The sequence below is a fragment of the Agelaius phoeniceus genome, chromosome 9 (assembly GCF_051311805.1).
Source record: "Agelaius phoeniceus isolate bAgePho1 chromosome 9, bAgePho1.hap1, whole genome shotgun sequence".
Lineage (NCBI taxonomy): Eukaryota > Metazoa > Chordata > Aves > Passeriformes > Icteridae > Agelaius > Agelaius phoeniceus.
The window spans coordinates 24980811-24997177 of record NC_135273.1 but is presented as its reverse complement, the minus strand read 5'-3'; the positions used below and the strand labels follow the sequence as shown (position 1 = coordinate 24997177).

General features: G+C 39.6%; 1 protein-coding gene across 3 annotated transcripts in view; it reads right to left on the bottom strand.

Moving 5' to 3' along the window:
* The window catches only part of TSPAN14 (tetraspanin 14), a 34371-nt gene that overhangs the window by 9577 nt on the left and 8427 nt on the right, over positions 1 to 16367 (bottom strand). For all 3 annotated transcript variants that reach the window (XM_077183306.1, XM_077183305.1, XM_054637558.2), the window contains exons 2-3: positions 10090 to 10187; positions 3809 to 3859 (exon numbers count right to left, since the gene is read on the bottom strand). In XM_077183306.1, the coding sequence (XP_077039421.1) occupies positions 3809 to 3859; positions 10090 to 10170 (132 nt within the window). In that variant the 5' untranslated portion in view covers positions 10171 to 10187. The remainder of the gene's footprint in view (positions 1 to 3808; positions 3860 to 10089; positions 10188 to 16367) is intronic.

Sequence of the window (16367 nt, the reverse complement as noted above, 5' to 3'; positions counted from 1 at the left end):
TCTAAACACTCCCCTTTCACCCCTGATATTCTTACACCAAAAACCTTTACCTATTGTCTATATTTGCAATTTTCCCAACATAGAAGCAATAGTTTCTTTTTTGTTAACTATCCAAAAACCATTTATCCTGACAATAATCTTTGCTATGAAGTCTGTGCACTTAGATTGCTAAATCTATGTGAATGCAATGCTAACACTGCGAAAACCCTCCTTATACTTTCTAGATTAGGTTTTAAGAAGTTATTACACCAGCTACCATTAAAACTCCATCAAATAAATATAGCAGGATTCTCAGGGTATGTGCAAGAACAAGATGGAAGATGTAGAACACAGAAGGGACAAACAACAAACTCTTCATGAGAATGATTTGCAGGGACACCCAGGCAGCCCTGAAGTAGTCTGAGTGTTCATCATACAACCATTAACAATACACAGAACATCTTAGTAAGGAAATATTTTCACTTTTGAAACAAAGAAATAACAAAAGTCAACACATGTTCACTATTTTTGTTTATAGAGTATATTCTCAACCTAACCATGTTTAGTGTAAGAGCAAAATATCAGAGACACTTGGAATAAGCTGCTCAATTCCTTCAATAAAATGCAAATTACCATCTTTCTACCAGGTATACATTCTAGAATAAAGTGCAAAGGATATGCATCCCAAGATAAGACCTTGGAAAAATCTCTATCACTTCTTATTCAATTGCTTACTTAACAAAATAAAATCTACAGCATTAGAAGAAAATGTGCCCTTGGAGGAACTCCATCAGCTGAGGACATTGATTAACAGCACTGCAGTGTTCCACAAGACTCCATCTTCTTTCATAGCATGTTCCATAGCAGATTCTGTCAGAGCTGTTAATTTGGCAACAGCAAAACAGAGTTGTTTATATCAAAACTGGCTGATGGGATGAAAAGGAAAAAAAAATAATTAAACTGAAGGACTCAGAATTGCCTTGCAACAGCTGGTGACTAACAGTTCAAACAGGCTAGTACAAAATGGTCCTAGTTTGTAGATAATGTTTTACCAGTCACACACTTTCATTTTTAAAAACTGTTACACCTCACAGCTAAAAAACTTGGTCTACCTGGTTAATTATGAGAGTCCCACCTAATCAAATCTTGGCTCAGACCCCACAGTCAAGAAACACCTGTCAGGATCAGATGGGCTAATGCAGCATCCTTGTAGAATCAACATGCTCTGAAACCAAACCCTGTGTGACCAGGATGCTCAAACATTCATAACCATTGCCAGCCATCTCCTTCCCACAACCAAACTCAAGCTTTTTGTTTTCACACAATCTCACTTGCTCAAGCAACATTTTTTGGAAGACAATTTAGTCTGATCAAAGCATGTTACAAATAGAAGTAGGCAGGAACTGGCTTTATTATTCAGCCTCAGAGGTCACTGGTCCACAACACTTTCTTCACATTCACACTTAATGTTTACAACATGCTCTTTTTAAAGAGGGTTATGGGGATTTTGTTTAAGAAATGATGTTAAGTCAAAAATCCTGAAGGAAGGAAACAATGGAATTAATTCAGAACACTCTAATCCCACCATACCCATTTTGCTAAAGACACTCCTGCCTGTGCCATCTGCACTGGTACAAACAGGCTGCCCTTTACAACACAGATTTCCTCAGGTGCACAGGAGAGCAGCCTGATACCTGTACTCAGTGTCAGACATTCTGTAACAAAACTCACACTTCAAGTCTTCCTTTCAGTCACACAGAACAGTGACTTCTTTGTCCATGCCCCTGAAGTCTCTCTAAGCAACAGTCTTGATTTGAAAACTGCCTGTACCCTCTCCATTTGTTATTAGCCACTAACTTGCTGGAATGAAGTGAGGCTGGCCAGCCTTTAGTTTCCCAGATCTTCCTTTGTGTCCTCCTTGAAACCATTCTAAGCAAAACTGTTTTGCTGATAAGAGGGCTCAATGTTATTCACCTTGTTTCTATCAACACTTGACAATAATTCACTCTTTGTGACTTTTGCAGTATCTGTTGTTGGACAGATATTGACTCTTAAAATTTTATGCAAGTTAACTTTTATGTGACTGCTCAGAATAACCAAAGTCAGTTACAAAATCATAAGGATAGGCCAATTAGATAGACCAGTTAGAGAGATTGGATCTTAACCAAATAAGAGAAGTCACAATGGCAACATTTTTCCCTGTAGTATTTTCAACACTTCTCACAAACCAGCAGTCTCATTTCAATATATTACCAGCCAAAAGAGAAGCACAGGATTTGGAGCCAGAGAAAAAGACTGCTGAGGAATTAATCTGTACTTCTAATGCACAAAGAACAAAGACAAAATCATAGAAATGAAATGGACCTAATGTACTCCATGTTGTGGTAAGAGACAGGATGTTTAGAACTCTTCCACCACCTGTAGTTTATCTTTGGGTTTACCACTGCAGCTCAGTTTCTGCAAAGTTTTTCTCTTACTTCCCATCTATTGTTCACCGAGATGCTTATCTGTGAAATACAGGCACGATTGGCTGAAGAATGGCACTGCTCTGAAAGACTGAAAACAGCACAGAACAACTGACAAAAATAACTAACAGATTTCATGAACCATTCAGAAGTTCAAAAGCACAGGAAAGGCTTTGAAGCATTTATTTGCAAGATAGCACAGAGAACAGAAAGAACTCAGGAAAAGTTCAAAAAAGAAAGACAGAAAGAGTCTGCCTTTGCCTTTTAGTCACTTCAGTGTACCATAAAGCCAATTTGGCAAATGGAGATATTAGTCTCCAGCCACACAGATCATATGTGCTTCTATAAAAAAACCAGAAGAATGAACATTACAGAACAAACTCAAGGCAAGTTTAACATTCTCCTTTAAGGGTTGGAAACAAAATTCTTTTGTAACAACAAAATAGGAGGCAAATGTATTTGCGTGTCAAGATAGATTTTCATATAGCAATGACAGCACTAACCTAGTTATGAGAATGTGTGCAAGCACATGGGGAGCAGGGAGGAGGAGAATAAATACCTCAGAATTAAAAGTACCATAAAACTCACTTCCAAAAAGCAGAGGACTCAGAACCTCTGTGCATGTGGACAGCTGCTGTATGGAACCACTCCAATTAAGGAAAAGTGAACACATGATGGTAATTGAAGTCTTACTAGTTTGTGACACAACTGAACAGAGAGGGCACCTGCCCTCCACACCTGCCTGAGATGCAGATCAGTGACTCTAGTAATGGTCACTTTCTCCTAGTGCTTGACTTCATTAAACCCTTACTTTTACAGCCACTCAGTGGAGGAACCATTAATTTCCATACCTGTATCATTCTGTTCCCTTGTAACAGGAGAACTCTGAGCACATGTGCATGTAACTTCCTTCAGCTGAGGAAGTTTCTTAGTTACAAGAAACCTTTGCTAAAAATAAGAATTATTCAGCTACACCATGTTCCCCAGTGTTGCTCCTCTACATGGAAACAATCACTTAAGCACTCCTTGGGGAAGAGAGTGGACAACAGATGGCCAACAGACTGGGAGCATCTTTCTGAAGTATTTAGAAGATGCACATTTAGATTTAGTGGTGCTATTCAACATATAAAGACAGCTCATACCCCTCCCAAATATTTGTTTGTAATAAAAGGAGGTGAGTAGAGAAATACAGATTTGTTGATCAGGGACAAGAAGTAAATTCCAACTAAAATCAGTTTAGATTATTTGAACACGCTCCTGAGTACAGATGCTACATTTAACTTCTGCTGCTTCCTGAGGAAGTAGTTTTACTGGAGCAGGAGGAGGCAGCCACTGAAATAAGACCAGCCATCTCTTATCCTTACCTTTTCACTCCATGCCCACAGACCAGCTGCAAGGAAGGCCACTCCAGCTAGCTAAAATTAAAAAAAATATATAATTAGATGTAATAATCAACCACATTATCAAAAAACTTACCTAGTAGCACTATTGCTCAAATAAAACAAATACTGCCTGTCATTTGAGACAACAGTAATGGGAGTCCATCTCTTACAAAAAGAGTCCATCTCTTACAAAAATTATTTGAAGGGCATTTATTCCACAACATTTATGCATTTTATAAATTACTTTTTAAAAAGTATTTTGATTCTTCATGATAACTCAAAAAGCACATTATTCAAGAAGAAGAGATACTTAACAGACAGCCCCACAGAGCACCATGCAAGTGGGAGTTATCCTTGTTCCAGTGATTTGCTAGAAAGTGTCTGCCTGCCCACTAATGAAGATGTCAGAATATTTAATGCATTTTGAAGTTATTCCCTATTTAGTCACTTAATAGTACCAATATTATGGCTATGACAGTAGCCACGCTTGCTCCTTGTGACTTCTCAGTGCCAAGGCTCTCTGTATTAGCCTCTTCTCTGATTAGATACCATTTGTATTTGAATCCTTATTTTGTTTAAGCCCATCTGAATCAAGCTGGATTAATGGTCCATTTGCTTACTTTCCATAAGTATAAAATCTAATTTATAACAAACCCTCCACTAATTCGTATGTTTGAATAATAAATACTCCTGAATTACAGTCACTCAAAAGAAGTTCCTTGTTCTAATATTTTATTCTCTTTCTTCAATGCTCAGGCAACTTGTTTTTAACATCCAATTTCAATAATCAAACTAAAATGACCTCTCAATCTTCCTGTCTATGCAGGAATTATTATATGCCATAATCTGGATTAAGCAACCAAAACCACCACTGACACATGGAGCTAGAACTGAACAAAGCAGTACTAAATAAATTGCCAGAAGCAATAGCACAATTGTACACAATAGAGTACTCACCTTGGACTCTGAATCAGCTAAGAGCATCTAAAGTGATCATTTGGATCAAAATGTAACTTGAAAAATACTATTTAAAACCACATCAATGTAAACAGAATATTGACCCAAATTAACCCTAGATCTTAACCCAGTGATCTTCAGATCAAAAAAAAGGCAGGGAAAATAGTCAGTAATCAAATGTGTATGTCATTAAGTTGCACAGTGCATATAATTGATGCATCCTTCATCCTTTTCACTCCAAATGCTCCAGGAATGCTGGGAGACAGATGAAGACAGCTGGTATAATTTGCAGTAATCAAGGTAAATTACACAGACAGCTGGATCTTTGGAAATTTTTTCTACAGAACACAAGGTGGAAAAAAATAACTGCGAAGACATATTCCACTCTCTGTATACAAATTAAGGGTACTAGAATACTAATATTGTGCTATTGAATTTATAAATAGGGTGACCTCTTCAGACTGTCTGCCTTCCATTATAATTACCTTCTTAATTAAATTTTAACGAATTTTTGATTAAGTAGATTTTTCACTAGCATGCATTATTCTCACCTTTGAACATGAACTTTGCTCATGCTTTTATAAAACATTCAGTTTCAAGAAAATATACTACTTTTGCAAATTTATTTCCATAAGCATCTGTGCAAACTAGCTACAAGTAAAATAGAGTTTATCAGAAGAAAAATAAACTTAGTCTCATTAAAACAATGCGGATAAATCTAAAACTTAATTCAGCTAAGACAAGCAATTCAAAAATATCACTAGAAGCAACCAAGCCAGATACATTACAAAATTATTTTGCAAAAATCCAGTAAAGTATGGGGTACTTGCAGAAGAAACAAAGCCATCAGCCACTACATTGACAGGTGCAATAACCAAAACAACCAATCTGCAACAACATAAAATAGTAGTGAAATGAAATTAAATCATTTTGCTTCAAAGACTGTGTGCAAGGTACTTTAAAGTATCTCACTGAAAACCACTGTACAAGCACACCATGCTGATCAAACTAGCTCAGAAGTGGGTGTGATTGAGCATGCCCAGAGCTCTACAGAGAATCAGCCCCAGGAAAATCCCCTCTCTAACACACCTGCACAGAGGCACCCAAAGGATGTCTGCAAGGCAGACCAGGGAACTGATCCTGCCTAAACTAAAAGCCAAGCTTTAACCTCCTCCAGCTCACTGAGCTAAATGGCTGAGGAATGGGACAACAGGCAGCTGAGAAGAAGCAAGGACAACCAAAAGTGTTCCCAGGATGAGAGCAGGCTAGTCAGCTATTTCAAAAAGCACAGCATTATGCAATTTGCCTTTCACCAGAATCTGAACAACATGTAAACAAGAACAAACTGGATTTCCCAATTCACTGCTGCACTGCAGAGCCCTTCAAGCCATTTACTCCATGAAAAGTTAGATGGAAACATACACAAAGCAGCTCAATTGTGCCCAGAAACTGAAACACTATTTACCAGCATTTGCTTATTTCCTGCTTTAGAACTGATAAATCCACTTTTTAAACATAGTGCATCAAACTGTAGGCACTGCTCTGATGTACAATACTGATGTCAACTCAGTGACACTGTGCCCAAATTACCACTTTTAAGCATCACCCATTTATCCATTCCCAATCACACTTTGAATTCCTATGATTCCTATGACTGCTGCCAGAATCACACTACCAACTGAGAAAGCAGGGCTAATCTGTTTCTCAGATGTAGGCAGCTCTTGCAAGACAAAGCTAGCAACACAAAGTGATTGTGGGTCAGTGTGTCCCTAGGTCTGATCAGCAGCAATAGGAATTGCATGCAGTTTTTGTGTATTCTCACATTTCCCACTCCCTGGATAATCCTGTTTTACACTGCAGCTCCACCCACGCTAGAGCAATCAGCAGCCTGCAGCCCCTTCCTTCCTATCCCTTACTCTTCAGAGACTCTTCCTCTCAGGGTCAGGAAACCACCTGGTGCTGCATTCTCTCCTCTTCCTGGCACAGCATGGCTGTTACAGAAGTTCCTGGAAAACAAGATATGATGGAAAAGCCAAGCTAATCTTATGCTAACCTGGGTGTTCTCTTATTTTTCCAAGAGATAAACTCAATTCTTTTCCAGAACTGAAGAGAATTTTTTACCTTCATCACCATGTGCAGGGCCTCCATTCCCTTTCTTAAATCTCCTACAGGATGAGTGACAAGTTCTGGTTTTGCCTCCAAAAACACTTAAGAGTCACACACAACTACTGACCTATAGAAGACAAACCCAGGTGATTGTAGCTAAAAGCTATTTTACCCTCCCCTCTCAATTCATGTGAGAGACAGTGAGCTCATATGCAACATAAAAGGCTTTGGCAGAGCACACATGCAATCCTTCATGTGGGAAATGTGAGAATTCACTGAACCAGCCACGGCCCCACAAGGTGCAAATCTACCCCAAAAAACACCCTTTCCACTGGAGGCACAGCAGCAAGCACCAGAGCTCTCACAGAAGAGCTCACTCCATTGCAGAACGACTCAGAACAGAAAGGTGCCAAAACCAAGCTCTCCACTTGGCATTGTTGCAGTCTTTAAATTGCACCATGACAAATGAAGTGATTTGACCAAAAAAAAAAAAAAAAGCTTTTAAACACAAAAAGGTCCAGCCTTCTTATCTTGCTCTCTGCAGGGCTATCTTAATGGCTGCAGCACTGCCTTATCACCACTCATTAACAAGAGTGTACTTGGACAAGCCAAGTCTTGTGAGCATGCCTAAAAAGCAAGATGGAAACAAAGTAATCACACATGAAAATCAGGCTTAGGCAGAGCCTTCCTATGGCCTCCGCTCCCTTTCTTAAAAGAATAGAGAAGTGGTATTACAAGCCAGCAGCACATAACTAAAAGCCAGAACTTTCTTTTTCCAAATCACTCCCCTGAAAAAAAAAAGAGACTTCCAAAGAATGTAGATTTCTAAAGGGTGATTACACTGAGCTTGCCATTAGTCATATTTGCCCTCTTTGAGTTCAATATTTTGTTTAATTCCAATCTATGTGAACTGCATTTGGAGCATGACACAAATTGCAGTAACCACCCAGTGAAAAGTCTAAAACTTCTGGGAATTACTACATCAGCACATGGTTTAAAGTTTATACAGTCAATGATATCTTCAGAGCTACAATGGGAAAGTCAACATTTACCTTTAATAAGGATGACAGAAGAACAAATGCAAATATCTTCCTGCAACTATTTACTATTACCTGGTTTGTGCATCAACACAGGAGAGCTCTAACAGCTTATATGGGCAAAAGGCTCTCTGACATCCAGCTAAATCCATCCCTCATCCACCTCTAGAGCAACCAGGCTCACTAACAAATGCTCATAAACAAGTTTCCAAAAGCACCTGTCCTGCAACCCAAAGAAAGTGAATCAAAACAAACATTCCCTCCTTAAATGCTACTTGTGGATTATGGTTACATTTCCCTTTCCGGCTTTGTAGTTCTTCAGTTTTTCTAAGGCACACAGAAAATTCAGTGTTTCACCAATGGTGAATCTGTAGTCATTCCAGCCAGCAGGATTTCACAGGCTCCTGAATCTTTGTGTCAGCTAAATGATTCATGGATTGCCTATAGGGGTGTCTACCTTCAACATTTACATAGCTTGTTCTACAACTAAAGGTGCCAAAAATCTTATCCACAGAGCTGTAGCTGCACATCATTTACTAGGTCAGCCTGATAACATCAACAGAAGCATCAGACCCTTTTGTTGAGGAAGCTACCAGGACTACAAGTACCTGTTCAGAAAGCTAATTCCTCCAGCCAACAGACCAGCTGAAACACACAGGTTGTGTTATCAATTCTCCTCCATGTTTTGGCATCTCTTTAAAAGTTGTTCTTTAAAGAACAGAAAAATTTTTAGATCTTCATCATTCATCTCAAGAGAATACAGTTTTTAAAAAGTGAAAAAAAAATGTAGTGACTGCAGAGAAGAAAAAAGATATAAAATTTATTCCTGTGAAAAAACAGAGGCAAATTCTTGACAGTCTTCCTCCCCTTACAGCAAAGACAAAAAATTTCAGTTTAAAAGATTGTCAGAAACAGTCACTCAAACTCCACTTCATGAGACACTCACTAGAGTAACGTAGAGGTCTAGAGGAATCCTAATATTCATGAACAAGAGTGTTGATTTCTCACATACCCACCATGAACTTCTGAAGAGCATCCACATAGTTATCAAGTGATTTCTCTGAAAACCAGAACAGTTTGATAACCATCTCTTCTCACTGTGCCACACTCCACCACGGGTACATGGGAATTGCACAACACAGAAGAAGAGGAATGGCAGAGCTGGTGGCTTGTAAGCACAATTTCTGACCTGTTGAAAGCATCCTCAATTGTGACACAGAAAGTATCATGCCCAGTGATCACTTTCACGATGCAATATTGTAGCAAATCAACCTTTAATGGAAGAGAAGTTTCTGCAAATCTTTTCTGCCCAGGTATCCACAGGAGGATAACTCCCCCGTGGTTTAGTGCTACAGTATCATGCTAGAGCACTGCACTATAAAGAAAAGGTGGTGACAGGAGCAAGGAGGTCTGTGGTTATCAGCAGCTTTACTGCTAGCACTGGACAAGTGACTGTATCTGCACTCTTCCAGGACTACTCGTGCCTTTCCATGACTGCAGCTCTAGGACCTCAGGTGCAAACTTGTTAACATTTGACCTGAAAGTTCCAAAAGGAACTACTGAGTTTGTCTGAATTGCTTCCAGACCTTCCCCTCACAGACATCTTAACTCTTTCTGGTGCAACATTATGCTCTAACCTTTACAGGGCCTTCTTTTCCAAGGCAGGTGCTTCATTAACATCTAAATCCACTCATGTACTGTTGCATCTTTTCACACTCACGATTCTAAATGTTACAGGCAGGTTAGTCCATAGCTAAGTATTTCAAGACTGTATCAGACAATTCAGCTGCCCACAGAGCATGACATGTGCTGCCAGCTGTTGACACATCCCTGAAGAAGCTCCTTTCTTCTCTTCTGCATAGTGTATTGACAGCTACACCACCCAACAATGATCAAAGATGGTCTGAAAGGAAACATTATAAGAGGATTCTTTTAACAGAGAAGCAATTTGACATGGATAATATGGATACTGAGTCCTCACATTTTCAATAATAATTTCTCATAAGGGATAAGATTCTTCAATTACAGAACACCTGGGGCATACTATACATCAGTTTCCTGCTTTCACACAAATATTTCAGCTTGTTCTCTTGACCAGAATAATGAAGTTAATAAAACTTAGCTATGCCCTAAGCTATTTCAGCCTCTACATTTTGTACTCACCCAAAAGACAATGTTGTAGCTGAAGAGCAAGTATTTGTACCAACAGCTGACTTCTGCATTAGAATATCGGTAATAGTGCATCTTCTATGGCACAGCCTCTGCACAAAAGAGAAAGAATGACAGGATTAGGCAAAGATTTCATGAATAAATGTTTCTTCCCAGGTCTCTCTTGCTCTGTTGAGAAAGAGCACAGTAATCTGTACCATATGCCATCAAAAGGCATTTTCAAAGTCAGCTCACACTTCCACTGACCCAACACTACCTTTCAGTATCTGTTGCTTAATAATCTTATCTTTAAGCACCCTAATGTTATAACAGGGCAGGCACACCCACAAAGGAAAGTCACTATACAGTTAGCCTAGGAAGATCAACATAAGCAAGGTAACACTCATCTGCCTTCTCACTCCTTCAAAACCATTTTACTACTGCAAATGGCTGCTTGGACTTATCCACAAACCCTGATCATTGTACATCCAGCAATCCAGCTAGCAGGATATCCAAAGTGGTTACCTGGAATCTCTCAGTGTCTCTGGATTGCTAAATACAAAAGGTAATTGTACCCAGCTCTTCCATATTTGTGTGCTCCTTTACCAGATCATCTCCTGTAAGAGGTTTTATTCTCAAGAACCAAAGTCCCACCATTTTAAACCCTCAGCTCTGTGGAGTTTGGTTTGCTTCCTTACACACACTAAAGAGATGAAGTTCAACCACAACTCTTGCTCAAGAATTTCAGACAACTACAGCTGTTCAGAGAATCATAACTAAACCACCTCTGTAGAAATGCCATGCATAAGAGAAACTGAGAACAAGCTGTGAATTCAGAGCAGGAATAAGCACTTGCACAGCCCTCACATTCTGGACAGCTGAGTGCTGCCTAAGACTGATGAGCAGCATTTCAATCCTCCACTTCCTTGAGGTAAATGTTAGTGGAAGGTTTGCAAATCAAGGAAACAAGAATGCAGAATTTCCAAACACCTCCTAACTAAAAAAACATTTTGTGCCACGCTGGTCATTCACAGACAGAGTGCAAAAACCAAGCCTATCCTGTTAAGTCTGAAACCCAGACCATGGAATGGACAAGTGAACTGCACCACATCCACAGCTATCAGAAGGTAAACTAGGTTTTTTGGGGTTGTTTGGTTTTGGAGTTTCTTTTCCTAGAAAGGAATCTGCACCTCAGTATAAAAACACTCCCACTTACAGAAGAAACAGAAGTTGGCTTTGAGAATCCCATCCAGTACAGACTAGAATGTGAATTAATACTTCAGCTTGCTATTTCTAGAGTTCAGATGTTGATTTCCATATAACTTTAACCAAACACTGAAAACAGGTTTTCTTCCTTCACCTTACAACTTCTAATGTGCACGGTCCATTTATAGCAAAAAACATTTAACTTTCATTAAAGCAAAGGAAATTGTCCTTTATGGCAGTATAGGCAGTGACTGGAAAGGACCTTCCTCCATTTGGTCAGCTGTACCACATGAAATGAGTTTTCTAATTCAGTTACTGACCTTTGCAACCCATCCAATGTTACAGACAAAATTTAGGAACCTTTACAACTGTTATGAATCATAGCAAAGAACTCTTGCTTAAGCACCATCCCTTTGCTTATCTAAGTCCACAACTGAGTGGATATAGGAAAAGGAACAAAGACTGGTTTTCCCCACTTAATTTCAGTTTCTAGCTCCAAATGGCAATTTATATGCCAACAATCAATATGCACACACTTGGCCGAGTCAGTCAGTCTGATGTGCCTGGACAAGAGAGGAAAGAGAGGGTACAAGAACAGAATAGCACTAATCTGAGCAGGGTGCAATCCCATTTTACAGCAATACACTGGCTGCCAGTGCAAATACATTCTGCAGATGCAGACACACTGGCCTCCATCACTGTTGTGCCCCCTCCCTCTGGAAATCAGGAACCTGATAAGAGACAGGAGCAGCAACTACAAAATGCACATAAGGAGCATTGCTTTTGGTGCTGCTACATCTACAAGAGAAGGCAGCAGGTTGCATTTAGCTAGCACATCATTAAATTTCACAAAAATGAGGTTCTGCTAGACAAAGAGGCTTAAAATATAACCTGAGGCAAAAAGGCAAGCACATCACTTCACAACCTAAACTACAAACATCTGAAGACTTACTTTTTGTTAGGTTACCCTCCCTGGCACTGGACTTATATGCAACTGTTCAGCTCCAGCTTCACTGAAACTATTCACAGGAATAAGAGGATTAAAAGTATCCTTATTGACAAGCACTACTCCCCACCCACCTCACTGTTTCGACCACCAGCTTGCAAGACATTTCTCCATGCTTCAAACAACTGCTAAAATGCCCCAGTCAGTACCAATCACAGTATTTTAGCAGAATGAAAAAGAAAAATGCTTTTTCAACATACATATTTCTAAATGCTCAGAATGATGGGGGGTGTATTACCAGTACCAGCAAGAAGCTGTCCTATGACAGCACACAGCTCTTCAGACAGATATTAGCTTCCATACCACATGCATATCTTGAGCTGATTTGGCTTGCTCTGTGCTTACCTTCATCAGAATTCTTTTGGTGGTTGTTGACAGACCACTGAACACAGTATAGCTGGTATGGGAGTAGCATAATGAATCTGAAGTGCAGGTATGTGATTTTTTCCACTAACACTACAAACAAATGAAGCAGTCCACTCAAGACTACACAGCTACCCTCCCGGTGTTTATACTAAAAGCAATCATGTTTCCTAACACAGAAGGCATCTGTAACCAGTCCAGAAATCTGCTTGTCAGTAACTCACTTTGTGCACAGCACAGGCTGCATAGCTATGGTTAGGCAATCCTAAAAACACTTGGAAGATTAAAGCAGTATGTGGGCAGCGCAGACTAATAACGTTCTCTACTGTGTTTCAGACAAAGCAAGTCACAATGTGTCAGCTGACAGTTATCACCCACTCACAGCAACAGGAATTTCTAAAAATCAAATACAGAGTCTTGCTGCTTTGGTAGAATATAATTTTGTCCTGGTGTTTACAGCTTTAGTGAGAGGCGGAAAAATGTAGTCATTCATCAAGAGGACACTGCCATTCCCAAAGCTTTTTGACACCCACAATTCCACTCTTACCTTCGAAATGCTACAGCAGTGACACTCCTCATCTATGTTCCTAATTCTCATAAAACACAATGTGATCTGTTAACTAATCTAATGTAGACATGCAGAGAAATCCTCATGGATAAGATGTTAAGTCAAGAACAACTGCAACAAAGTAATTTTCTAGATTTAGGTCCAAAAATTATTTTAATCCTCCGGAGACATTTACTTTACAAGGCAAACCTAAGTCACACTAAAGTTCCAAGTTCAGCCAATACTGCCACCATATTGAGTCCTGATCCCCTTCCCTGCCCCACCTAAAACCCACAACCATTAATCAACCTATTCAGAGGAGCAAGCAGCCACACAGCAAACCACTAGCAAATCTTCAGCTCAATCCTGTAATCTTGTACCACACACCAAGAAGTAAACAGGTTTAAGCCTTCAATCCACCGTGCCAGAGCATGTGCAAATGCCAGCGTGGGGGCAGGCAGGAGGTGGCAGGAGTACAAGGATAGGAAAGGAAAAGCTTTCCCATGAGTGTGCCCATGGAAACACAGCACCCCTCCAGTGCCAGCCTGTACCAGCAGCACACCTGAATCCAACACACTGAAAGATGAGGGGAACAGGGGCACAACTGAGGCAAGAGGGAAAAAAAAAAAAAAAAGTCATTTGCCAAGCTGTTGGCTTCTCCACCACTGTTCATCAATACAAAGCATCTGTATGAAGCTGGTGAAGCAAATGGATGTAGAATAATTTGCTGAGGAGCAAGATTTTTTTTAAAGTACAGGAAGAGATGTACTTTGGTGTATGATTTGTTTTGATATGACTCAATTCCATTCCATCAGGACCAAATATATATCAAAAAGCATCAGTTCATTCAAGATATGGTGCCATTAAAAACAACTGTCATTCTTTGAAGGTGCTCAATCATTTGGGGTTTTTGTGAAGGTAAAAGGCAGCCTAATCCCTGACCAGGAAAAATTCAGAGGTATTCTTAGGACCTTCTAAAAATGGAACAACCAAGAGGCACCTACAGATTGCTCTTTCCACATCCTACAGAGAAGCTGACCATCAAAGGGGTCCTAATGTTCAGAACAGTATCTGGGTGCCAGCCATCAAATCTTCACCTGAAGGGGCTGAACTGGTACAGCCAAAAAGCAAGATAAATTGACAGGATGTGATGCTCTTACAGGTTAATCTGCTCCTGGAAACAGACAGTCCTGCTGATGACTCAGGAGCTCCAAGCAAGCATGTGTCATTTTGAAATTTTGTCTCCAAGAAACTCAGACTAGGGCCTCAAAAAGAACAGACTAGCTTCTCCTAAGGAACACAAGTATAGTTCATTTAGATCTGCTGGAGTTCAGATGAGCAGAGAAATATTTGCTCATTCTCAGAAGAAACCTGAGGATTAATCAACAAAAGGGTATTTTTTTAACCTGAAAGACTTATGATGAAAGGCAAATATCATTAATAGGTTATCCCTGTCTCACCAGAAAAATAATGGAAGTAACAAATCTCAGAACTCAACAGAAAAAGTGGCCAAAGCTGGGCAGAATTCTTAAGACATCATCTTTTAAGACCCTTATTTTGTACTGTGCTGAAGACTCAAAGACCTCAAAGAATATTTCAAGCAGAAGTAGCTCCACTGTAAGCACTAAAAAACAATCCCTCAGAGAAGAACAAATCCCCAACCTACTGGGAAGGGTTTCAGGTTTCACTGACCAGGGTTTATTCTATTACTGCATCACAAACTACAACTTAGGAAAACCTGTCAGAAACACACACCAGTGTTTCCAAAGCCCAAATAAAGGAAGCAGTAATTCAAAAGAGCTCCACTCCAGGTCTCTATACCTCACACTCCTTATGCTGCGCTTTTGGCCAAGCCACTACTTCTGTGTGGTTGAGTTGCATCCAAAACACCACGTAAATGCTCAGAACTCAGAAAAAGTGGACACTGCACACTTTCAAGAATAAGCTACATGGTCTTCAAGAGCCTCTCCTGAGCTCCCCACTTGACTAACATCACCCATCCTTTGGCATATGGGCTCTACACTGCACAACTGTAATTCGAGGAGCTATTCAAGTTATGATTCATGGAATATTTTCAGCTCCATTTGATTTCTTAAACCAACAGAACTTCACTAAAGACTTGTAAAAGGCAAGCAGAATTCAGTACTGCTCCCACAGCAATTCAAAAGCTGTAACAGAGGACAACAGCAGTTCTACCTATTTCACTTTTCACTGTTCTTCATACAGAAGCTACAAAAGATGCAGTTGGCTGGCCTTGCTTCCATGTGAAGTAGTATTTATTCCTACTCATCAACAAAAAGCTGCTAATAACATTTAAAAAGAAATCAGCAAAACAGAAGAAGCTCCAAAGAGTTCATATTTTCATTTATACAAACCAGTCAGAACGCCAGTCAATAACACCGTACAATGAAAGTCTTAACAATGTAAATTCAAACTACAAATACTTTTAGTTATTGACACTGAGGAGAGACACAACTCAATTATCCAGAGAATTTCAGTACATTTATGTTAGTTCTGCCCCACTGACCTCAGATTCATTGAACAAGTAACTGAACAGCTGAGGTGGTTTCTGCTAAACATACAGAGGTGCTTGACAGAGGTATCAAGTGAAAGGCAAGGATCTCCTACCTAGCTCAAGGAAAATCTGCTCAAAGTACCTGACTGCAAACAAAGCATCTACTCCACATTTGACTTAAAGCAAGAGAGAGCACAGGAAACAGAGAGAAAAGGAAATGTTACACGTAAACTTCATCTAAAAGACAGCAATTTTCCAAACATAAGGAGAGGGCAGTAGAAGAGAGACAGATCCTTTTGTAAGATACTCATCTCTTCACTAATATTTAAGAAATGCAGAGAAAAGCAGGAGCACAGGATGTAGGGCCTTCACTGACCTAATCCTATTGGTTAAAGCTCTGGAGTTAAAACTCAGTTGGATTACACCAAACTAAGTGAAAGCAGCACCAGATATTATCACTACGGTTCAATAGATGCCTCATTAACAACTTAGAAAAGTTTAGAGAAATATTTTGTGCCTATGGAAGTTTTCTTTAATAAAGCTATTGGCCAGTTTCATCTGAATAGGACCTTGCCTGTGCTGCAATTTATTCACTATACACAACAAGCCACAAGTCATGCTTTCCTTTTACTTCACAGCAAGTTCAAGTATTGGGA